The 26,585-nt window shown below is 40.2% G+C and overlaps 1 protein-coding gene across 1 annotated transcript in view; it reads left to right on the top strand.

Annotated features, from left to right (window-relative positions):
• The window catches only part of LOC144973984 (uncharacterized), a 62,797-nt gene that overhangs the window by 12,413 nt on the left and 23,799 nt on the right, over positions 1 to 26,585 (top strand). Inside the window, 15 exon segments of the mRNA XM_078916872.1 lie at positions 3,615 to 3,943; positions 3,946 to 4,999; positions 5,002 to 5,364; positions 7,521 to 8,843; positions 8,846 to 8,959; positions 9,915 to 9,977; positions 11,205 to 11,241; positions 15,688 to 15,776; positions 16,386 to 16,673; positions 17,122 to 17,195; positions 18,483 to 18,558; positions 18,817 to 19,728; positions 21,752 to 21,866; positions 22,866 to 22,946; positions 23,553 to 23,640. Of these exon segments, the coding sequence (XP_078772998.1) occupies positions 3,615 to 3,943; positions 3,946 to 4,999; positions 5,002 to 5,364; positions 7,521 to 8,843; positions 8,846 to 8,959; positions 9,915 to 9,977; positions 11,205 to 11,241; positions 15,688 to 15,776; positions 16,386 to 16,673; positions 17,122 to 17,195; positions 18,483 to 18,558; positions 18,817 to 19,728; positions 21,752 to 21,866; positions 22,866 to 22,946; positions 23,553 to 23,640 (5,006 nt within the window).

Below are 26,585 nucleotides of genomic sequence, written 5' to 3'. Positions count from 1 at the left end.
ACTGCTGCGACTGCTACTACTACTACTACTACTCTACTACTACTACTACTACTACTACTACTACTACTACTACTACTACTCTACTACTACTACTACTACTACTCTACTACTACTACTACTACTACTACTACTACTACTACTACTACTACTACTACTACTACTACTACCACCAGTACCACTACTACTGCTGCGGCTGCGACTGCTACTACTACTACTACTACTACTACTACTACTACTACTACTACTACTACTACTACTACTACTACTACTTCTACTACTACTACTACTACTACTACTACTACTACTACTTTATTGTTGTTATTCTGGTCCTTTTTTATATTAAATTAATTCATTAATTATGTTACGTATATTGTTTTGTCACATTCTTATCCTCATAATACTATACTAAAACAGCGCAAGAATTTAAATCACTCTTGACTTAGGGGGCGGTTTGTTTTTTTCTTTTAAAAAAGTTAATTACCTACATTGGGTGGTTTTAATCCTTCTGTATCGTCAGTATATGTTTTAAAAAAACAACATTTTTGGTGGAAAATATAAATTATCTGTGTTAATATTAACACCTGTTTTCGCGACCTAAATTGGGGGTCTGGCATATATATATATATATATATATTATATATATATATATATATATATATATATATATATATATATATATATATATATATATATATATATATATATATAACAATCATGTGGCAAACGTTCCATAAAATCTAATGAAGGAATGACCTCCATATTCTTCCCTCTTATCAACATTGTAGCATAGTATGTTACCATAGAGAGTTTTTAAAGCTTTATCTTATAGAATGTTTATTAGAACATTGCATAGAGAATCAAAATGTTATAACAAAATTGATGTTAAAAATTTATGATTTGGATTATAATTCAAAATACACATATTTTATCAAAAATATCTCTCTTTGGTGACATAATACGTTATCTCTGTGATAACTGTGGAAATTTTCAGACAATTTCATTGAATAGATTCTGAGAAACGTTTTACATAGTATCCCATACCCTTAGAAAAAGGACATATTGAGAAAATAGCAAAATAGCTTTCCGGTTTTCATACTATCTGCACCTTTTTCGACTAGCGGTTTTTTCGTCCTAAATAGTCAATTATAAGAAGTTGGACTTCAATAATATTATTTCAAAGATAATAAATAACATATCGTTTTCCACCGAAATCTCAAATTCAATTTTTGAAGGATTTTCCTAATACTTAAACCCAAACCGCCCCTTAAGCAAGACATGCTTAGGAGAAGGGATTCCTCACTAATAAAGTTCTAATAGTCTCATTTTAAACTAAAAGTTCAAAATATTCAACTGACCGTTTTAAGATGAAACAAAACGTTTTGTCTGTTACTGTTACAAAGCAAACATTTTGCCACGGTCACTTTCTAAAATCGATTGCCGTGAAATAGCCATTCGCAAACCGATTGTATGTTATCATTGCCGTTGGATTGATAAAACCTTGACCAGTGCGATGTTTGTAAGCAGAGAGTAGCACGGGATTGTCCCATTATTTGTATTTTATTTGGGGGTGTGTGTGTGTTGGGGGGGGGGGGGGGGGTAGTATTTATAATGCATAGCATACTTCGTTTTCTGGATTGTGAGGCTGATATATATATATATATATATATATATATATATATATATATATATATATATATAGAGAGAGAGAGAGAGAGAGAGAGAGATAGAGAGAGAGAGAGGTGAGGGAATAGAGGCACACAGACATGCATACACAAAGATAGATTTATAAAAAGATGAACAGACACATAGACAGGCAGGCAGATAAATAGATAAACAGATAAATATATATAGAGATGGGTTGATTAATGGAAAGCTATTAAGAGAGAGAGAGAGAGAGAGAGAGAGAGAGAGAGAGAGTAAGAAACTCTGTGTGAGAAAGAGAAAGATACTGTGTGTGTGAGAGAGAGAGAGAGAATAAGATACTGAGAGAGAGAGAGAGAGAGAGAGAGAGAGAGAGAGAGAGAGAGAGAGAGAGAGAGAGAGAGAGAGAGAGAGAGAGAGAGAGAGAGATTATACGCGAGCTTCCATGTACGTCCTAATACCGTAGCCGAGAGCATAAGAATTGGTCGATACTTTAATGCCTGACGTCACGGTACGGTAGCAACGGGATGCGTTGAAACGACGCAGTTTATCCAGTGTGAGCAAGGAAAGAGAGAGAGAGAGAGAGAGAGAGAGAGAGAGAGAGAGAGAGAGAGAGGGGGGGGGGAGGTAGGTAAAAGAGAGAGGGTATGTCGGCAGAAGAGAATTATGTGTGTGTGTGTGTGTGAGAGAGAGAGAGAGAGAGAGAGAGGGGGGGGGGGGGGGGGATTGGTAGGTAGAGGTCGATAGATAATAGATAAGTAGGTACTAGAAAGGAAGATAGATAGAAAGATAGATAACAGTTTGAATGCGCACAGAATGATTGATCAAATTTAAAAATAATTAAAAATCAAAGACGTATTCAATACACATTCGCCATACACATTATCCCGGCCAAGATCAGTCCATAGGCAGATCATTTTTTTTTTACAATGACATAGGAATATATTAGTATGTTGCAATTTATTTTGAACATATGCCAACGCCTGCTATTTTTATTTACCAGTCGCTGTTAGATGATTTTGGGTATTTGTCTTCACACACACACACATACAGACACACACACTTTCTCTCTCTGTCTCTCTCACACACACACACGCACACACATACACACACACACACACGCACACACATACACACACACACACACACACACACACACAAGAAAACGATTTAAAACTAAAAACTAAACAAACAGTAATTTTATGTTAAAACATCAGATCGTGACTATAGTCTAAAAATGTTGTGACGTAACCAGATGTAAGGAACTTCGAAAATTTTAGACAAACCGAATCAATGTTTTACTGGGTATCGCATAACAATTAGAACTGTTGTAAGTATAAAAACGATGATATATATAATAATTTTCCTGTGTTATCTTAACGGCGGCGTTTATCGATTTGTAAATCCAACTCGTTTCAATGTTTGTTTTAATTGGAATATAATCGCATGAATCAAACAATTTATAGTAATCATGATTGGTGTATCTCTCCAAACCACTCAATCGGGCGCTCCATCTATCTTTCCTTCTTCATCTATCTATCTATCTATCTATCTATCTATCTATCTATCTATCTATCTATCTATCTATCTATCTATCTATCTATCTATCTATCTATCTATCTATCTATCTATCTATCTGTCTATCTATCTATCTCTGTTTATCTTCTATTTACCTATATTATGTTGTTGTTTTTTTCTCTTGTTTTGTTTTGTGTTGTTGTTATTGTTATTGTTGTTGTTGTTTGTTTGTTTTTTGTTGTTTTTTTTTTGTTTTGTTTGTTTTTTTAAACTTTTATATGGTTGATTTTATTAAAATGTGTATAGAGGGGGTTGGGGGGGGGGGGGGGTTGGGGGGGATTTGGTTGTTTTTTGTGTATGTTTTTTTAAGGCACAATTTGCGATATATATCAAAGTTATTTTAAATCTGTATTACATTATAATGGTATTTCTCATACTTTCCTAATTCTCTCCAGAGGCGTACTTGGTAGCTGCTAACCACCACCATCTCTACGGCGTACCGGGTGTAACACCTAGTGCTATCCCACCTTATCTTGAACAGACTCCTGCTCCTGCTCACAACAACCCTCCGGCAACAATCGGACTCGTCAAGCAAGAACCGAAAGAACTGTCATGTGCTGAGAAGGCAACCCGACTCGCAGAGAGACGAAACAGTGGGGTGAAGATTGACCTGGAATACGTCCATACCCCTACAGGTAGAGACAGGAAGGGGAAGACGGAAGTATCAGAGCAAGTGGTAGAAGGGAAGGTGAAAGACCGTCACCCGTCCCGGACTTTTCCATAGGTGGAGTGAGATCCGAGGGAATCGCTCAAATTCGTCGGGACCATAAATCAATTCCATCATCGTCCTCATTATTATCATCTTTGTCTCCATCTTCCACATCGATGACGAGTAAAACAAATTATTCTGTTGCTGATAGTGGGAATACTGTTAGCAATAACAATGACAACAATAGCAATGTTAAAACCAATGTTATAACTCGTGTTTCAAATGGGAATAGTAGAAAATCATCTCACCAGAACCACGCGTCTTCGTTGTCCTCCTCGCCATCATCATCCTCAATGTCACCAGCTAGAAAAACGTCATCTCATTCACCAGCATCTCATCTGACAGTTCCAGCGAACACAACTTTGTTTCAATCGTCGACAACACCGAGAAAGAGCAACAATAACAGCCCGAGTAGAAGGAGCACAAAATCTAACACAAATTCTAATGCTGAATTATTATCAAAGCGTTCGAGTAACAAATCATCTACCTCATTACCACCTTCGTCTCCCCTACCCCCTAAGGATAGTAACGTCCACTCAATCGACCCATCTTCATTCCCACCTTCGTCATTGAGTTCCGCACCGTCACCGTCCACTCCCATCATCAACATTCCTTCTTTCCGTACCTCACCAGTTCCCTTAATCTCCGTACAGCACGATGGAGTTGTCTTGTCAGCCTTAGCATCCCCGTCGTCTGCTGCGGTCATGGCGTCCGCGACGGCTCATCATACACTCGCTCCTCCTGCTTGCGGTAGCGGACACTCCACGCCAGAAATAAAAACACAAGGTGAATCCTTTACGAATACAACATCAACATTATCTAAAAGCAGCCATTATACAGACAGTATTTCACTCAATTCACCAGATATGGCTTCAGCTTACACTCATAATCACCACCACCACCACCAGCATCAGCATCAGCATCAGCAACATCCGCAGCGTCAACATCAAAATCAAGTCAGCATTCATCATCACCAAGGTTCATCTCAATCCCAACATCCAGCTTCGTCCACTGTCATCCGACCTAAGAAGGACCCTGAAGTAATCGGCCGAACATCCCAGGTTGATAATACCCTGATGATGATGAGGAGGAGCACATTGTTGTAGACTCTACGGAAGATGCCAGAAAAAGAATGGAGTTAGCCGCTAAACTGGTGAGGGAAAGAGCGATTCAGGAAACTATTGAAAGAGTAGCATCAGCAGTTTCTGATGATGACGATGATGAAGAAGATAAAAAGGACAGTAATGCTGTCCAGTCGTCTTCAATTGAATCAATGTCTTCTACGCCCAGGCTAGGATTATCCATGACGTCATCAGTGTCATTGCGCACGATGGCGTCAGGAAAAGCTTACGTCACAACGTCATCTTCGTCTTTCAGAACGGTGTCGTCCTTGAGTGGCCAGGCACTTCCTCCGACATTAGTCTCTTCTGCTCCCGGTAAGTCTTTTTTATACTCATTCTTCGCACAGATAGGTAATTACACAATCCCCAAGACACTGCATTCTGCTTAATATTACTATGCTACTTGCTCTACGCTTAATTTTCTCGACCAAATTATCAAATTGAACTCAAGTTTCCCTCGATCCAATCCTTCACCTCTTTCTCCCGGTCGTCCCTCTTCATTCTCCTTCTCTTCCTCCTCCTCCACTATCACCATCACCTCCTCCTCCTCTTTTTCTTCATCCTCCTTTATTTTTTTCTTTCTTTCTTTTTTCCCCCTTCGTTCTCTCCTTCTTTCTTCTTCTTCTTCTTCTTCTTCTTCTTCTTCTTCTTCTTCTTCTTCTTCTTCTTCTTCTTCTTCTTCTTCTTCTTCTTCTTCTTCTTCTTCTTCTTCTTCTTCTTCTTCTTCTTCTTCTTCTTCTTCTTCTTCTTCTTCTTCTTCTTCTTCTTCTTCTTCTTCTTCTTCTTCTTCTTCTTCTTCTTCTTCTTCTTCTTCTTCTTCTTCTTCTTCTTCTCCTCCTCCTCCTCCTCAACCTCCTCCTCCTCCTCAACCTCCTCCTCCTCCTCAACCTCCTCCTCCTCCTCAACCTCCTCCTCCTCCTCCCCTTCTTCTTCTTCTTCTTCTTCTTCTTCTTCTTCTTCTTCTTCTTCTTCTTCTTCTTCTTCTTCTTTCTTCTTCTTCTTCTTCTTCTTCTCCTCCTCCCTCCTCCTCCTCCTCCTCCTCTTCCTCCTCCTCCTCCTCCTCCTCCTCCTCTTCCACCTCCTCCTCCTTCCATGGTAGGCAGGGAGGTGACTGTTGTTTTCAGCTTCCTGACCGGAGTGTTTGGCTGAGGTGGAAAGTCTAATGGGTCGTATTAGTTTTGGGAAATATTTGTGTCCTTGTAAATCATCTCTCTCTCTCTCTCTCTCTCTCTCTCTCTCTCTCTCTCTCTCTCTCTCTCTCTCTCTCTCTCTCTCTCTCTGTGTTGTGTACCGTTATCGTTTTTGTTTTGAATATATTTTATAAACATTTGAATATATTCATCTTAGTGGGACCCTGCTTGGGTCTTGATGTGACGGTTAGATGATCTCAAAGTACACTGATAGCATGTTCTAGGAATCGCCTTCTGTTCCCGACCTGAACCAGTCCTTTGTCTTACTTTTTCTTAGGTGCTTTTTATAGTAAGTCTAGAATTTTTGGACTATCCTCACTTTTGTTTCTTTTTACTGGCGCTGATATGATCTATATGTATTGCAAATCCTTAAAAGCAAAAATGAACATCTTCTTCTCTTCCTCCTCCTCCTCCTCCTCATCCTCATCCTCCTCCACCTATTCCTCCTCTTTATTTTTCACTCAACTTTCCACTGGCATTCAGTAATTCAATGGAGTCAATGGCAATTTCCTCAAAGATGTACGCTCGGAGGCTGGGTACGAATTCTCATTTCAAATTCTTGATAAAGCTTCGAGAGAAAATGGCCTTTTTTTTTTTTTTTTTTTGGCTCTCTATCAGTGATTATAACAATTTTTTAAACTATCAAGCAAAGAGGCAGAGACTTTGTCAACCATTTAACTATTACAGCTGCACGCCTACACTGTGCTAGTGGTCTCAAAACTTGAGGACAATAAGAATCACTCAGTTGAAATATATTTACTGGCGGACCACTTCAAACACAGTATTTAGTAGTCTATTTTTGAAGATATTTTTATTTGGTGACAGGAATTACATACATAGTCCAGTTGCGGTCGGCGGATCACTATTTATGAAACATTGATCCAGACAAGTTATAGCCATGTCATACATAATATTTTGATTTTGATAGAGAAATTGAATTAATTACTGACTAAATCATCCGTATCACCCGCTCGACCTCATGAAAGGATCACATTTTCATTCTCATTCTTCATGCATCTTCCCATTGCGTCACCCGGATGACACAGAAATATTCATGGAGACTAATTTAGACTTGAATTCATCCTCTCATGACATCATTCAGTGCATAATCATCATACATAGACAAGAAGAAAGACAGAGTTTCACACTATGCTTTGTAATCACTGATGAGTAATTTCCATTTACTTCCGTCTGTTTTTCACAGGCTGTGTTTCTGTTGGCAGCGCTGCGGCCACCAACAACGCACCCCAGCCTTTTCTGCTCTCTGCTCTTCCACAAAAGCACCAACTTACGCCTCTTCCAAACTGCAGCACCAAAGTGGAACCCGTAAAATCCATGCCCACACTTATGTACCTGAGGTGGGAGTGTTCAAGGGCCCGTCTCCGAAGTCCATGACAAGAGGACACCCGCAAGTCCATCAAATTTCACCATCGTCTCTTCTATCACCACCGCTTATGTCACCATCGGGATGTTCCTCTGCCTCACCCGACCTAACTCGTCGATCCGTTATAATGTCTTCGCCTCAAAATACACACTTACGATTGACACCATCATGGAATGGAGCAAAACAGGCACAACACCACCAACTACGTGACGCCACTCCATCCCCATGTATACTCTCTCCTCCCATTTTGCTCTCTCCAAACTCGAACACATCCTCTCGGCCACACAGTGGCGGTGCACCAAGTCCACGAGCACTTTCGGAAACGCCCGAAGTCGCATCTAGTCACGATACAGCCAGTGTTGATTCGATTAGCTTGGCTAGCGGTCCATCAGCCCATGAGATGAATGAAGACGACTCAAATTCTTCAGGTGAATCAGATCGTGAACTGACCGTAGACGACGAAGTATCGACAATGACATATGCGGCCGAGCACCCCAAGCTTCAGAGCAACACTGATATTATAGGTTCAATCTCACAAACATACCTGAACCCCAAAACAAAAAGTGATAACAGAAATTGTGACTCGGGTTTCGTAAGTCTTTCCAAATCCGACAGGCTCATCATGGTCGAGGCAACTCCTTCTTCCAGTAGACTCCAGACTTCAATGTCCATGAGTTGTCGAGAAAACCAGATACCGTCTGCGATGCAACATGGCTTTGTTGTTAACTTAGACAATCAACCACCACCTTTTAAATTAAGCTTAAAAGAAGAAGCGGCTGACTTTAGCACATACTCAAATACAGAATCACGTATCCCAAAGATGGACGAAACATCATCGGCCACTTGTTTAACAGTATCTCTTGGAAATGACCCTGTAAAAAATTCTAATCAAAGCATTCGAGTTAATCACAGTAGAGGAAAGAACCAATTCTCAACAGTGGCAGTAGCAGGTAACAACATTCTCGATTCCAGTTCTTCTGTTCCATGCCTGGGCCCATTGCTTGTTCCGGCCCCAAATCTTCCACGAAATGAACACAGTAGTGAGCAGTCTTACTCGTCCTTGGAAACGGCGTCAATGTGTGTTTCGGGAACTGCTCGAGCTTTTCAAACGCTTTCAGCTCTGAAGATGAACACCAGGATGCATGGTAGATCTATACGTGCCTGCGGTACGTCCAAAACTTTAAGCTGTCAGAATAAATGCCAACCGTCCAAGATGCGATGTCCCTCAGCACCATTACCCGAGAGGTTGAAGTTCAAATGACAACGCCATTGTCTGTGATGATTCCGCCTACGATTATCGAGCGATATGATAGGGACCTCGAAAGTGGTCCAAAAGGTAGCCAGTACTCGTCAAATATATTGCCATGAGCTGACTCCGTAAAGATCTCTCTCTCTCTCTCTCTCTCTCTCTCTCTCTCTCTCTCTCTCTCTCTCTCTCTCTCTCTCTCTCTCTCTCTCTCTCTCTGTCTTGATGTATTTACAAATAACGGGGAATTTGCCTCTTCTGGAGAATATTTTTTTTTCATGTGAGATTAATTTTATTATAATATTATATATATATATATATATATATATATATATATATATATATATATATATATATATATATATATATATATATATATTATATATATATGTGTATGTGTGTGTGTGTGTGTGAATACAACGCACTAATCACCCTGCCGTACTCTGAAGAAAAATAAATAACCACGTTTTAAAATTTTGGGCAAGAAAACTCGTCCTTCAAAATGAAGTCCCAGGTTTGAAAGTTTGTTGTTCTTTTTTTCCGTTTGTTTGTCTGTTGCTTTTTGTTGTTGTTTTTGTTGTTGTTGTTGTTGTTGTTGTTGTTGTTGTTGGTGTTGTTGTTGTTGTTGTTGTTGTTGACAAGATGAGGATCATTTCAATTGATCCATATTTGAAGCTCAAGTTTTCTGACCAAATTTTTTTAGTGTACTGTTTAAGAACGCTCAGTACAATCGAATCTCCGTTGATTGTTATCGACTTTTTATCTTAAAACAAAATTTCTTGAATAATAGTTCCAACAGAGAGAGAGAGAGAGAGAGAGAGAGAGAGAGAGAGAGAGAGAGAGAGAGAGAAAGAGAGAGAGAGATGGCGGAGGTGACATCTGTATCATAGAGAGAGAGAGAGAGAGAGAGAGAGAGAGAGAGAGAGAGAGAGAGAGAGAGAACACAATGATGTGTCATATATCGAAGAAGTGGGGGGGGGGTGTTAATTTTTTAAAACTTTTCTTATCCACATTTCTAACACCGTGAACTTCGTTTTTCCCTCAGGCACAATTCCTGTGGGCATTCCTGTGGCCCAGATTCGTCCACATCAGTTCCAAGCCATCAAAGGTATGTGTCCAATATTTTGAATCCTCTAATCTGTCATTTCTTTAAAGTTAACATCCTGGGTGAGGTCTTTTGACCTCCGATGGTGGGCAGGAGGTCACTTGATGTGTCTTCTATCCTCCTATATCGGTTTTCTCTCTCTGTCATTGTCTTGGAATGGGATTTCTTTGTTTTGTCCTTGCCTTGGCTGGGAGGCAAACAGTCAAATTTATAGTTGTAGTTTTGGGAGATGATTTTTTTTTCCTTTTAAAACATCTCTCTGTTATGTACTGTTAAATTTTTTGTATTGAATAATGGTCTGTAAGTTTTTGAATGTTTCCTGTTAGTGGGATCCTGTGCTCATGTCTGGTGATCTCTGACAAAGTACACTGATAGTCTGCTCATGGAATCTACATATGTTACTTATTTGAACCGTCCCCCTTTGGCTTACTTTTTCTTGTGTTTTCAATTATAGATCTATAAATTTTTGACTATCCCATTTTCCTCCTTTTTTACTAACGCTGAAAGGACCTCAATGTGCCGTAAAAATCATAAAAACAATACAATCAAAGGTATGTGTCCAATATTTCAATTCTCTCATCTGTTCAATTCATCAAAGTTAACATCAGCGACAAAACCAAACATTGGTGTGTTTTTGAAATCTTCTCGTAAAAGATAATTCCAATTGCTGATCTTTCCATATGTTCTGATTCTATAATATCACTATTTTTTAAATCATGATTTTGTTTTTAATAAATAAATGAATAAAATGTGAAGTTGAACAATAATTTCGAAATGTGACACTAAGAATAAACAAATTCGAAAGCAAATATAAAATATGACCTTTTTCATAGCCCACATATTCCCTAAAACTAAATGTGCTCAAAGGCGTCTCGAGTCTGCAACAACACTGGGCATTTAAGACGAGACTTGCAGCCTGTCGGTCGTTATTTCCTTTTTTACACAGCAACACTGTCATAAGTTAGGTATCAGTCCACACCTTTTCCGAAGACTCAGGTTTGCTCCACGCTGCCAACAGTGGGATTGAAATTTTCGACAAGCCGATTGGAATACTGTATACCAATTGACTTTTTCAAAAGAAGGAGATAACCTGAACTTTTATATGGCCAATATAATATCCATTCAACGTTCTTCATAACAGACATATTATTCAACATCCAATATTCTTTTGATATACCTGCGCCATTATTAATTCCATAGTTTCATAATTTGCCATATTATCTATTTCAGACGATCAACGGCCGACAACTCACGAGACAGACAGCAGGTAGGCAGCAGCTTCTTATGGTTCACACTATTATGTTATGACGATCGACCCAATCAGCAAAGTCCGGTCCGCATTCGTGCACCGTCGCGAACCCGCCCGGTAGCATCGTCACAACACACCTTTCGACTAGATGCTCTGCCGTTTCGGGTTCTTGCCCACAGCGTGGACATAAAGGACAGGAAGTTAGACCCCACTGATGTAACGCACCGGCCGTTAGGCAGCTCCTCGACCGAAGCCGATTCGCAGCTACCCAGTGTCTCCTCTTACTGGTATCAAAGCCTGGCAACTTCTCACCAAGCTTAGAGGAGTGTAGGTCCCCGCCCCCGCGAGGGATTGAATTCGTCCAAACCGACTTCCATCTCGTATGTGCAGCTCTGTCCGTAGTCAGGGATTCTGCGTACAAGGGTTGCCGGGACTTATTTCGGCTCGAAACGGGGGCACCGTTCATTATGCGCATGAGAGGGGTATCCCCATTCCCTCTCTCTTTGATCTTACTCAGCCAGTTTCCCGTAATGGTCTCCCTCCGGACATCGGGGGGCTGGATCGCTGCCATCACCGGGCCCCATTCTCTAGGGGTTGTTGCTAGCGTTCCCGACACTATGTGCATCGACTTGCGAAGTTTTACATCCACCTTCTCAACGTTTCTGCTTCTACCCCACACTGGAGCGCAATACTCCGCGGTGGAATAGCATAATGCCAGGGCGGATGTTCTCAGGAGCGCTTGGCTAGCGCCCCAAGTCGATCCCGCCAGCTTCCTCAGAAGACTATTCCGCTTCTCTATCTTCCGGGCAACCCCTTCGAGATGAACCCGATAGGTAAGGCTGCGATCCAGCGTCACCCCTAGTATTTTGGACGCGGCTCATATGGGAGTGGCTGGTCCCCGACTAGGACATTCAGTTTACGGGTGTGCCAACCACTGCATAAGTGAAATGCAGTGGCCACGGTTTTTGAAGTGTTCATCTTCAGGTACCACTTGTCAAAGTAGGATTTGAGTCTGGTGACGTCCTCGCTGAGTACGCTCTCGAGACGGGTCCACACTTTACTCTGAGTAACGAGTGCCCAGTCGTCTGCGTATCCCAGCCTCAGGGAGGAAGTGTTCGGCATATCGCTAATGTAAACGTTAAACAACATTGGCGTAAGTACCGACCCCTGAGGGACCCCATTCTTCAATTTCCTAACTTTGCTCGTGGCGTCTCCCAGCGCGACGTGGAATTGCCTTTCCCCTAAGATCGAAGAGAACAACTTCAAGGTCTTTTTGCACCTTATGATTTTTGCAAGTTTGAGCATTAACCCATCGCACCAGACTGTATCGTACGCCGCTGATAGGTCTATAAACACAGCACCTGTTTGCTGTTTTCTCTCGAACCCGTGCTCAATATGCTCTGTAAGGGCAATGACCTGCTCCGTGGTGCACCTCCCTTCCCTGAAGCCTGCCTGCTCAGGTGCAGGGCAGCGTCTAGGACCGGCCCCCATCGGTTTAATAGAACACGCTCCAACAGTTTGTAAAGACAGCTCAGCAGCGATATGGGTCTGTAACTGTCTGCCTCCTTCGCCGGCTTCCCTGGCTTCAGGATGGCAACTATCTTCGCATGCTTCCACACTTGTGGAAGCTTTCCGTTTGCAAGGATGTCAGACATTGCCTCTGCTAGCCAGGCCCGTGCCCTGGGGCCCAGATGCGTCACCATATCGGGATATACACCATCTATCCCAGCTGCTTTGCCGTTCTTCACTTCGCTAATGGCTGCACCCACTTCTCGGGGACTGAACGGGGCCGTCCAGTCCGACTCCTCCGCAGGTAGCGAGTCCAAAATCGTACGGTACGCCTTGCGGACACCGCGCTCAAAAGCCTGATTAGGGACCCGCTTGCTACGGTTCTTAATATTCTTGGCAATTGTGTCTGCCTCGCATTCCGGTGCAGCCTTCGCGAAATTCCGATCTGGGTCCAATTTCTTTATCAGACGCCAAGCGTGGCGGCTGGAGTGTGTAAAGTCGAGACTTTCCACGGTCTCCTGCCACCGTTGCTTCCTTCCCTCTGCCAGAGACTGGAGTAGTCTATCGGCTGTGTCCTGGGACTGGGTCTGCTGGTACTCTCGGTACAGCTCTTCCGACTCTGCTGTCCAGCAAGGGGTGTAGAATTTCCGTTTGCCCCGTGGAATAGAGCGTTGAGCGCTCTTAACCAGTAGCCTACTAAATCTGGTTATATTCTTGGACTTGGGAGGAATGGCAGGGCAGACCTGCTCGATATAGGAACTGAATTCCTCCCAGTCAGCCTTCCTGAAATTCCATCTGCAAAGTGGGAGAGACTGCACCCTCGGTATTGTCACCCCAGCTGTGACAAGAACCGGCCTGTGCTGGCTATGCGGAAAGTCCCCGAGGACTGTCCGCTTCACCTGCAACGGTTCACCGTTCGCGCCTTTCGTTACGAGGGTGAGGTCTGGAGTATACTCCTTCTTATGGCGGGTACCCCTGAAGGTACCCTTGGCTGTAGGATCGTACACTAGGTGTAGATCATTACAGTCCATCCATGAGCGGAGTTGTCTTCCTGCCTCGTTGCAGTCTCGGTAGCCCCATTCGTGATGGTGGCTATTAAAGTCTCCCAGACAGATGGAAGGATGGCTGACCACCGGTACCGGTGGTGTAGTCCAAGTCGCTCTAGGTGGTTTGTAAATATTATGCAAACACAGTCCACCTACTTCCACGGAAATTCGGTTCACCCCATTGCTGTCCGTTACGCTCTCAATGACCCTTACCTTCGATGGCTCTTTAGCGTAAACGCTAACCCCTCCTTTGAGCCTCGAAGTGTCCTCGCGTTGGACCACCGTATAGCCTGGGATCTGGAATCGGGAAGATTGCGCGCCTGAATAAAGGTGGGTCTCCTGTAAAAGGAGGATATCAACGCAATGAACGGCCAGTAGCTTTGATAAAAGCTCGTTTTTTGCCATACTCTGGCTCTCGACGTTCAGGGACAATATACGCGTCAGTTCGCCATCCCCGCCGTCGCATTTTCCAATCGGCAGGCCGCGGATCGATTGATGCATGGGACGTTTGCTTTTTTCTCGGACGTGCCGACGACCCGGGCGACACGAACGCGTTATTATTTGGCTAGGCGGCAGACCGCTTCGCCATTGACGGGACTGTTTGGGACTCGACATAAGGACAATAGTGTGGCGCCCGGGATAGGGCTGCTATTCGGGCACCGGGTTTGGATCAAATTTAGTCACACACCGGGCGAGCAGCTCATGTGGCTCGTTGGCTCGATACCCGGGATGGTCTCGTGACGGTCGACCGGGATTTACACCTTTGCCCTCCCGTGTGCCTCAAGCCCCCTCACCAACTGCAAGGTAAAGATCCACGAGGGGGAGCAGGTAGGCGATGACGTCATGGCACGTTGTTGATTAAAGAACTGTAAATAGTAGTAACCCTGAGGTAGCCATAGCACGTGGTGTTTCACTCAGGTCTATATTTTAGATTTTAGACAGCCATTTTTAATATTAGTTCTCACTAGATTATATCAATCAGACTATTAATAAATGCTGAAGGTTACCCATAGTTTTGTGTTGTGGTACTTAACACCCGGCTAAATGTTATTGTTATTAGACCGCCATTTGGGTGGTAAGTCCCTCTAAACAGACCATCAAGGTTAAAGAATACTATCCAAAAGGTAAAAAGCAATTTATATTGTCCGGTTAACGCGTAACTTAAGAAATCTGGATGAATTCCGGATCCACGGGGCTTGTGATCTGAAGGACACAGATGACAGATTAGGTGACGGTACCTTATATAATTCATCGTAGATGTCCATAAACCAAGTTACATAGGCCTCATGCATACCTGTCTTCTTTTACGGATCGTCCGTAATTGTTACGGAAATTAGGTAACAATTTCGGACATACGGAAATGGAAGAAATATTACGGATTTTGATTTCACAGCAATTTGGTCGTTGTATTAGAGAGAGAAAAAAAAAAAACAATTATTTTTTTTTTTAAAGTTCCTGCAGTTATCAAAGAAAGAAAAAAAATTTCCCTTAAAGTTATAAAGGCTACTGCTCAGTTCACGTCCATGATAGTTTAGTCGATTGCCAACTCGTAATGGTGGAGGTCAACAACAACATTTATTTAACGTATAGAAGGTTGTAGATAGGCAGATTTTGTTGGTTTTTTTTTTTTTTTTTTTTTTTGTTGTATTTTCTTTCTTCTTTTTTTTTTTTTTTTGGTTGTCGTTAATTGGTGGATTATTACTAAAATTGTACTATTTATAACTGATGAATTTTGTGTTGGCTACTGATTTTTGAAATGTTCAAGTAGACAGGTATGACTCATGCCTCATTCATGGCTGTGAAGCATTTCTTTTCTTTCACCATATTGTGAAGTATTGGGATTTTTTTTTTTTTAAATGAACTAATTCATTGATAACGATCTTTTTCCCCATCGTCCAAAATTCCACAGTCCATCATCCCTGGCGTTGCATGAAAGGGACAGCACTCAATCCTCCACTGGTATTGGACAAGTCCCCATAACTTCAGGAACCTTGACTGGTAAGCTCTCTCTCTCTCTCTCTCTCTCTCTCTCTCTCTCTCTCTCTCTCTCTCTCTCTCTCTCTCTCTCTCTCTCTCTCGCTCGCTCTCATCTCTCTCTCACTCACTCACACACATGCACAAACACACACATTCTCTCTCACACACACACACATACTTTCTCCCTCTCTCTCTCTCTCTCTCTCTCTCTCTCTCTCTCTCTCTCTCTCTCTCCTCCCTCCTCCTCCCCCCCTCTCTCCCCTTCCTCTCTTCCTTCTCTCTTTATTCCTCCTTCCTCCCTCTCATTCTATCTCTCTCCCTCTCTCTCTTCACCCCTCTCTCTCTCTCTCTCTCTCTCTCTCTCTCTCTCTCTCTCTCTCTCTCTGAACTGCAAACTCCTTCCGATATAGATAGTATGAAGTTGACGTCACTCAGGTCTTTGTTATTGATTTTTGCTATCCGAAGTAATTTTCACTAAACTGTATTAACCAGACTATAAACGTTCAAGGTTACAAATAGTTTTGTGTGTTGGTCCGTTATACTTCCGGATGGCAATGTTGTGAGCTTCTTCGCCAAGTGCATACTATCTATTCCTTCTGGTGTATTGATTAAATTTTTTCATCGTTTCAGCTGGGAGTTCATCATCCAATGTCACAGATACATCATCTCAGGAGTCAAACACAGTTCCACCTCCCAACCACATCAGCAACCCGGCACTTTGGTTGCAGCAAGTCAACAGCAACAGCAACAACACCACTGGCACCAGCAACAACAACAACAACAACAACAGCAGTATCAGTCGTCCTGCTGGTTCTGATACAGCAACGACTGGTGTCCGCTACCCACTGAGAGCGCCGACTGGATTTCAATTCTGCCATGATCCCGCTACGGGACAGATCTTCCTCATTCCTGTACCTGGTAAGATTCCGTAGGATTTTCAAATTCATTATTTTTTTTAATTGTTTCCCCCCCCCCCCCCCCTGTGTGTGTGTGTGTGTGTGTGAAAGGTATGGGGGGGGGGGGGGTGTTGAAAGACCTATATGTGGTGCACCATTTGCAAGTGAGTTCACAGACATATGTCGTTTCACTACATAATGCTCAGTGTCAAATATGGATCTGTATATTGTTTGGATTTTTAAATTATTTATAGGAGAAAGAAAGAAGATGGGTCATTCGGACTCAGATAACAAAGCCATACAAACGACTTTATTAGCCTCATTTAATTTTGAATTTGACTGTGTGAAGTCAAAGGGCTGAAAACACCTTTTGTTTTGTTTTATTCGTTAGTTAGACCAAATTACAAAGCTAGTATTTTGTAACTAACTTACATTGATGACCAAGCCAATGGCTTTCTTTGTCATTTCAGTGTCTTCCGAGCCGGACAACAACAGCTCTGTTCCTCCATCACGGGATCAAGGGAGAAAAGGGAGACAATCCAAGGTAAAGGAGGCCTAAATCATTTACGCAAACAAAAACAAAAAAAAATACAACAGAACGACAGTTTCCCTCCCCATGCACCCTGGGACAAGTCTTTGTTATGATTAGATTTATTTCAGCCCGTTAATTCTAAATTCCCACAGTTTTATTATGCTGAAAGAGCTTCCCAATGCTTCATTCATTGTTTACAGCAAACCATAGTGTAAAATCTCCATTTCATACAGTTTGTCTGGCAAAATTACTCCAGAGTAAAATCGTCGTATAAGAAATGAACTCCCCTGACTATAAAATGCACTCCTCCAAAAAAGTGGAAATAATGAAAAAAAAAAAGCATACAAATAGATAAATATGGTTATCTTTACAAACATTAATAAAACAAGCTGATTTGGCTTAATGCGATTAACATTGGAACAATAGCCAAAAACATTCTCTTCTCCACCAAAAGTAGGGTTTAAAAAAACAACAAAGCGTCATTTGCAGTCTTCAGCTATAATAAAATATGTAGATTACAATACCATGAATTAACTATGGAGAAAAATGTTTGCCTAAAAATTTCCTGGTATAAGTCAATCTGACAAGATTATCTTTCATGACGATCAGAGAACGTGGGATCGGGAGTAGATTTTAGTGGACAAACTAAAGACGAGTCGATTTTACTTAACAACAGGAGTAAAAATTGGCGTATGCCATATGTACTCCGGAGTAAAAATATTGTACGCTCAGCTCAGTTGCGCCTGAGTAAATAATCTTATGGAGTAATTTTCTGGTATTACACTTGAGGAGGGGGGGGTTGATAGATAGGCATTCTTTTCAAATGCAATTAAGCGATGTTTATTAGCTATTTCAAGCTGCAGTAAAAAAGACGAACCTCTGCTATTGGCTTTAAAAGTCTGATAGTTATTAAGAGACCTGACTTTGCACAAAGGTAGACAATCCATTTATGATTGCCACAACATATATCTTGATTGAAAGATTTCTCAATCTTCGGAATGAATACTTGACCATGTGACTCAAGTCTGTATGAACAGAGCACAAAATGGACAACTTGTTCCATATGCGATATGGGAATTTGTTAACTTGCCCTTTGTATCCAATACTGTATTGCAATACATATTGCACTTGGTGAAAACTGGAGAAATCCCCCCCCCTTTTTTTTTCCCCAAAAAAACAAAAAAACAACAAAACACAACTTTTATTTTACTTGTTTGGGCTCTTGGTTATTTGAATTTTTTTGTTTTCTGATTTTAAAAAAATGTTCATTAAATTATTTTTTTTGTCTTGTATATCTAGTCAAATGCCAAGATCACAGCCAATCAGCCGTCATCAGATAAGCAAGTACCCCGGATCATCTCAACCATAGGAAAAGGTAAGTCCAATTTCGTTTCTTTATTGCATTTCATGAATTCAGATAAAATTGGTACGTGAAGGAAGGAAGACATACATTGTAATTGGTTTAGTTGAGTTTTATAAAAGGTATATGATATAAGACCAGTAGTGCATAGATTGAATTCTCACAATGCACATAATAGGTTGAAAATAATCAATCACACGCCTAAATTTTTGACAATTGAAAACATTCATATATCTAAAAAAAGATTAAAGTCTAAATTTTCCTTCTTTACAGATGGATCCAGACAGCAATCTATACGACAAAAGTTTAGCAATAATAACAACAACACCACGTCAACTACTGCAATATCTACGCATTTAACATCACCCCAATCACTACGTCAGCCATCATTATCTTCTCCATCGTCCACCATATCAACAACTCCACTTCTACCCCACCAATTACTCCTCACAGCTGCTTCCATTCTATCCAAACCCACTGTCGAATCTCGAGGCTGCTCTCCCATCAATTTTGACGACCCATCTAAACCAGCTGACCTTTCATCGTTATCAAAACACTACCCACTCCTCTCACCATCCTGTAAGAAGACGCAGACTTGCTCCAGAGCAGTTCAAACTTGTGATTTGCTTCTTCCTCATCCTGTGACATATTTGAAAAAGGAAGAGCTACCTCCATCTTCTCCCTTAAAGAGCATTGGAAGCAGCAACAACAGTATTCATCTCCCAATTTCAAGCCATTCATCTTCGACACGCTCTACCATCCAACCCTTAAATCCTTTGTCTGTCCAGTGTCCAGACATAGACACAGCTGGGCCAATTTCAGGTAGCAGGCAGTCACACGGGGTTGGTGGAAGACGAGAGTATAACCCTTTCAACGACCCACAAATCCTTCAGGCTGCTGACGGTCTGGAACTGCTCAGTACATTAGCTGAAAAGCGTCCAAAGTGCTCATCTTATGATGATCCCAAGCGCATCTTTCCTTCCCCAAGTGATTCGTTCAAATCAGACACTCCAAGCTTGGCTGCACCGGATGACACATTGTCACCTTCTGGAGACGGAGAACCTCGAAGCGGACAGTGTACTCCTAGGAGGGAGTCTAGGCGTGACCTTTCACCCAAGTGGTCCCTCCCCAAGAAGGAGTCCACCTCTTCTTCATCTCAGTTTGGGGATTTCAAGGCACCTCCTGGTAAGGTTGTGTTTATGTCAAATCCTTTGTTCCATGTCAATATGGACAATGATTTTTACTATATAATGTTTTCAAGTTGATTACATATGTATACCCTGAGTATCATAGTGGACAATTGTGAATTTCAAGCTAAAAGGTCAATGACATTTTAAAAACCTTTTTATTGGTTTGCTCTGTTCTGGTATTATCAGTAAAGGCAGCTCACTTGACATAAAATATATTCACTGAACTCTGCTCTTACAATAGTTTGTATGTGAATGATCACCTTTCATATTTTATGGGTTTTGCGTTAAAAGGTAAAAAGGGTGCCAAGAATGCAATTAGTTCTACTTATAGTCGTAACATGAACTGCACCGGGTGAATGGTGCAAAATATGAACACACTCTTTATAAACTATTAAACTGTTAAGTATTCAAATATGTTTTTGTTTAATATTCGTTTATGCAGACAGATAATCCATCACTTGACAATTAAGAGTAATCTTATAAAATGAAAAATTGAAAAATACATTTTTTGTTGTTGTTGCTCTCTGATTTTTATTTTTTGAAGTTGTAATGTTATTTAGAGTACATTTAATCATTGTTTTATGGTCTTAATACTAATAATATACTGTTAAAAGGAGGGATTAAGTAAAACTGGTTTTTACTCATTGATGCAGAATGTATGAATCTATAAATGATATAGTGAGTATCTAGTTGATTGCCTCGCCATGCATCAACGCAGCTTCCCAAACCCTACTCCCTCTCTCTCTCTCTCTCTCTCTCTCTCTCTCTCTCTCTCTCTCTCTCTCTCTCTCTCTCTCTCTCTCTCTCTCTCTCTCTCCTCCTCTCTCTCTCCTCTCTCTCTCTCTTCTCTCTCTCTCTCTCTCTCTCTCTCTCTCTCTCTCTCTCTCTCTCCCCTCTCTCTCTCCTCTCTCTCTCTCTCTCTCTCTCTCTCTCTCTCTCTCTCTCTCTCTCTCTCTCTCTCTCTCTCTCTCTCTCTCTCCCTCTCTCTCTCTCTCTCTCTCTCTCTCTCTCTCCTCTCTCTCTCTCTCTCTCTCTCTCTCTCTCTCTCTCCTCTCTCTCTCTCTCTCCTCTCCTCTCTCCTCTCTCTCTCTCTCCTCTCTCTCTCTCTCTCTCTCTCTCTCTCTCTCTCTCTCTCTCTCTCTCTCTCTCTCTCTCTCTCTCTCTCTCTCTCTCTCTCCCTCTCTCCTCTCTCTCTCTCTCTCTCTCTCTCTCTCTCTCTCTCCTCTCTCTCTCTCTCTCTCTCTCTCTCTCTCTCTCTCTCTCTCTCTCTCTCTCTCTCTCTCTCTCCTCTCTCTCTCTCTCTCTCTCTCTCCTCTCTCTCTCTCTCTCTCTCTCCTCCTCTCTCTCTCTCTCCTCTCTCTCCTCTCTCTCTCTCTCTCTCTCCTCTCCTCTCTCTCTCCCCTCTCTCTCTCTTTTCCAAGGATTGAAAAAAATATCAGCTCGGTATAGAGTGCTTATATCATAAAACAATGTACTACGTAAAATATATCTTTTTTGCTGTTAACCAAAGTCTTTAGTCTTCACTGTCATAATGCCACAAACGTATGGAATTCTTTAACACCTAAAACCCGACAATGTGAAAGTCTACCAGTCTTCAAACGACATCTAAAAACGGATCTTTTTCATTCTGCTTATCGTGATTCTATGTAAATTTCGAACAAGATGTGTGTGACTGTTATAGTAATTCTGTAGTCAAATGAATGAACATGCGTGATACAAAAAAAAACTATTGTAAAGCACCTCTTAGCACTATTTGTGGATATTGGCGCTATCTATTTCAAATAATAATAATAATAATAATAATAATAATAATAATAATAATAATAATAATAATAATAATAATAATAATAATAATAATAATAATAATAATAATAATGATAATAATAATAAAATGTTGTATCGTTATCGGCGTATTTTTTATTATTTTTTAAATGGAGCAGGTTGGTACATTAAATTTCTCGTTAAGAAATATTTACTATTTCCCCCCCCCCCCCCCCCCCCCCCCCAAAAAAAAACAGTATCCAGTCTTGAACTGGTTGACCCTGTCGAGGTCCGAGAGAGACTCGCAGAAGTACAAAGGCAATACAAGCAGAAACAGAAGGAACTTGCCAAGTTGCCAAGCAGGAAGAATGAGTAAGTACTGATGAATTTATAACTGCATCGTGCTTATCTTATAATAATAATATTATTGTGTTGGACCTTGCTCCGCATAAATTATGTACCAACAGGGGAGACATGTTAACATTGAGAGGTCTGTAGATTGCACATGTTGTTAAGAGAGACATTTATTCTTTTTATAACAAAAATCATAAAGAAAACAACAACAAATAAAAGCCCGGAGTGACAAATCAATTGAGAATTACCAAAAAAAATAAATATAATTTGAATCTTGAAAAAAAAAAAAAAAAACCCCAACAGAATAATGAAGAAATGGCTTATTAATAGCACATTTAATTCATTAAAGTTAAAAAGCAACTCCGCCTTTTTAAGGGTTGGTTTAATAGAAGTAGGCATGATTTTTCGTGGATTTTCCATGCACTGTATGAGCTTGACTTTATGAGGGTTAACTTTAAATTTAGACTTACTAAAAATTATCGAGATTCTTGTTGAGCACTCGACTGACAAGCAAAAGGACCAGTATCAACCAGGGTTTCAGTCACGGATTTGTTTATACTTTATTCAGTCGTTTTGTGTTGTTTTTTTTGTTTTGTTTTTGTTTTTTGTTTTTTTTGTTGTTTTTTTTATTGTTGAGTTGTTGTTTTTCTCTCTTTTATTGGTTTTGGGGGGGGGGGTGGTTGTTAATTTTTTAAAATGTTTGGTTGTTCTTATTTCTTTCTTTTTTTTTCCTCTCTCTCTCTCTCTCTCTCTCTCTCTCTCTCTCTCTCTCTCTCTCTCTCTCTCTCTCTCTCTCTCTCTCTCTCTCTCTCCCTTTCCTCTTTTATTTTATTTCTTTTGTTGTTGTTGTTGTTGTTGTTGGTTGTTTTTCTTTTTATCTGTTTTTTTTTCTGACCTCCTGATTGGGTAGTTGGGTATTGTTGATCTGACGGGAAGTGTCGTGTCATGCGTTAGACTTTAGGTTGTTAAAACAGTATCCGTGTTGATATCACTTTATTGTTTTATTTTTTATTTAAGCCCTGAGAGAAAAGCTTGTAAGAGAGGGCCCGGAAGACCACCCAAAAACAAAGTGCCTTCCAAGAAGTCTGATGATGACAGGTAACATGATTATTACATTATTATTTACATTTTTATTTACATTATTATTTTTCTCTTTATTACCATGGTGATGGCTTGGAATGATGATGGTTTCGTATTGATTTTACCTGGTGTGATTTGTTAACTAGAAATAAGTGTTTTCTAATGTGTGTTTTATTATAATATTGGCAATGGCCTAAAAATAAACATTTGAATTGATGATGATATGATGATGATGATGATGATGATGATGATGATGATGATGATGATGATGATGATGATGATGATGATGATGATGATAATGATGATGATGATGATGATGATGATGATGATGATGATGATGATGATGATGATGATGATGATGACGACGACGATGATGATGATGATGATGATGATGATGATGATGATGATGATGATGATGATGAAAATGGTAATGGTGATTAATAATGATTGTATTGTTTATAGCTTATTTCTATTGGACTTATTAGTGGTGATTATGATGACGATGATGATAACGACTATTTCAAGGACAACGATGAACGAGTGTGATGATGTTGACGACATAGAATTTATACATGATATCATTTTAAGACATCTAAACTTAAATCTCTTGATGTGTAATTTCAGTTCTAGCAGTTCCAGTAAGACCAAGGAGACAACTCAAGCTAAGAAAAAGAGACCGGCAGAGGAGCTCGTAGATCGGGTGTTCAGAAAGGTGAGTATTGTCATATTTTCTATGGAATGTTAACGAATGCAATGAGTGAATGTGTCAACTTCTCACGCCAATCCCTTCATTCTAGACTTGAGATGATTACAGCTGAAATTTAAAATAAATATGAAATGCCCCAACATTCCAAAGCTGTCAACTTCCGTTTACTCCCCGGAATTTTCCCGCGTTTTTTTGTTTTGTTTCTTTCTGTTTTTTTTTTGTTTTTTTGTGTTTTTTTTAAAAAGGATTTTAAGTTAAGTAATTCCAATAAGATTTCAAAAATCCCGTTTTCACTTTCTTTTGTAAAGGGTTTAGTGATGTTTTACATTTGTAATTTTTTAAAATATTGTGTTATACATGGTATATTTCTATTGAATTTATAGTATGAAGATTTGCTGTTTTTAATGTCTTAATATTTTAATGAATCAAGCTAGAATTATATATTTTAGTGTTTTTGGCTTCTGGAAAATAATTCTTGATTTTTAAAAGTCCTATCCTGTTTTACCGGCGTTATGGGTTGACGATTTTTCTGGTCAAACTTTTAAATACATGTTTTTCCCAGAATACGGCAGTTAAGCTGATGCAATTGACAACTCCGCTTCTTTTTACACCCCCATATTCATATTAAAATTGACACCTTAATATAATGAACAAAATAAGGAGGAACGAGGTAGAGGAAGGATGGGGTGATATATATATATATATATATATATATATATATATATATATATATATATATATATATAGAGAGAGAGAGAGAGAGAGAGAGAGAGAGAGAGAGAGAGAGAGAGAGAGAGAGAGAGAGAGACCATAGGCCATGATAAGATTCATCAAACCTCTCTCTTCATCTACAAACTGTTTCCACCATTCTATTTTATGATCCCACGAAAATTCAAGAAACTTTCATGAGAACTAAATCCATTCTATAATCAATAAAAAGAAACCCCCCCCAAAAAAAAACAAAAAAAACCATCAAGCGTCCCTGCATTTGAAGTGAAGCGTAGCGAGATCCATATTGCCGTGTTTTGTGGTATTGTTTCGAGATGGCTCACTTGCAACCCGGGCGACCTCGGTTCGTTCCATCAGATTGAAGAAAATATTGATCGACGTCTGCCCCAATTTATAGGCATTTTTTTCCCTTCAGTCCCGTAATGTTCTCTCTTAGGTCCTATTATATTGACGATTCATGCTTACGTTGTACGTTTAGATGTAGATAGTCCTTCCGAGTCCGTTTTTTTTTTTTTTTTTTAGCGTTAAACGGACAATTAGTTATCAATTGCTGGTTAACCCTCTCCTTACCAACCGTATGAAAATCGTCATATTCGTTACGATCCACCCAGCACTTTTATCATTCAGATTTCTTTAGTAAATCACACAATTTTAAGAAAATGTTTTTATTATAGCTACAAAACGTGACACTGTGTTGTAGAGTTCATTTTGCTGATCAACATTATGCATAGAATGTATGTATTTGTTGCTTTTATGTTCGAGTAAGAAAAAACTATTTTTGTGTTGGGTGGGAGTGAAAATTTGGGGAAAACTGTGAAAATGGCTGGAAGGAAAGGGTTAAAGTTACCCTTTTGATGGAACGACTAATTCATCGCATATACTAGTTTCCTTCTGATCAAACAGACCTCGAGCTGCTGGGTGGACAGGAGGGGCAAAAAAGGGGAGGGGGCGGGAGTCTCAACCTTACCCGGGATACATCCCGCTCCCTTTGCCTTTGAAACGAGTGTTCCTCCAACTTTGCTATCGAGATTAATGGGGTTGTTCTAGCATTATTGAAACGGAGAATATTATTTTGCGTTAGTTCGATTGAGAGTATTTCCATAACAACCGTGTGTGTTGTTAGAAAAATAAGTTACACAAATTAGTACGTGTTTGCAGGTCTGATAACCCAAAGTTTAATGGGCTCATTGCTGTAATGGAAATAGATAACCCGAAGTGTTAAGAGCCCAATGGAAATACTTTCAAACCAACGCAAAATATTGTCGATTACATCAATGTTAAAACGGGCCCATGCTTGTGTTTGGCTATCAGACCTGCTAATATGTACACCTTGGTCATAATCAATCAATTTATACATAATGACTTAGCTATCTGTGTAAGAATCTGTCAAATCACTTACTTATTCCCTCACAACTTCCCTTGGGAGTTGTCATATAAATGAATTAATAATTTAATATAGTATGACCCGATTTACTCCTCTCTCTCTCTCTCTCTCTCTCTCTTTTTCTCTCTCTCTCTCTCTCTCTCTCTCTCTCTCTCTCTCTCTATCTATCTATCTATCTATCTATCTCCCTCACACACACACACACACACACACAAAACAGACACGCAGACCTCTTCTGCACGACAGTTTGATTTCATCACACGATATCCTCTACCCAGCTTTCACTTCTGTATAACAATAATTCTATTTAATTGGGGTGTTGCCAGCTCGTTAAATCGATCCTCAAAATGGCCCAGATTCTTTTATGATCGCTCACAAATGTTTGCTCACTGATTAGTCTGATTAGTTTCCTAATAGTTCGTAACATCCCGTGAATGTAAAAGAATTATTTGTGAACCATTTATTTGGGGTTTTTATGTTATTTTTTGTTTTATTTTTTATTTTTTATTTTTTTTTTGGGGGGGGGGGGGGGGGGGCGGTTGTTTTGTATGTTCTAGGTGGGGGGGGGGGGGGGGCGTATTTTTTTATTTGTTTTTGGTAGGGTTTTTTCTTTCTTTTGTTTTCATTTTTATTTGGGGGGGGGGGGGGGGGTGTGGGGATTTTTGTTTGTTTGTTTTGTTTTGGTTTTGTTTTTTGTTTTTTTGTTGGTTTTTTTTTTTTGGGGGGGGGGGGGAGTTGGGTTTTTTTATTGTTTTTTTTTTTTTGTTTTGTTTTTGTTTCTGTTTTTTAATCTGACCGCTCTATGCGCCTAGCAATAATTTTATAGGCGAGTCTGTAA

The sequence above is a fragment of the Berghia stephanieae genome, chromosome 5, assembly GCF_034508935.2.
Source record: "Berghia stephanieae isolate SIO BIC M18660-M18661 chromosome 5, UCSD_Bste_1.3, whole genome shotgun sequence".
NCBI classification, from domain to species: domain Eukaryota; kingdom Metazoa; phylum Mollusca; class Gastropoda; order Nudibranchia; family Aeolidiidae; genus Berghia; species Berghia stephanieae.
The sequence above is the reverse complement of the archived record's forward strand: the minus strand, read 5'-3'. Positions and strand labels throughout refer to the sequence as shown.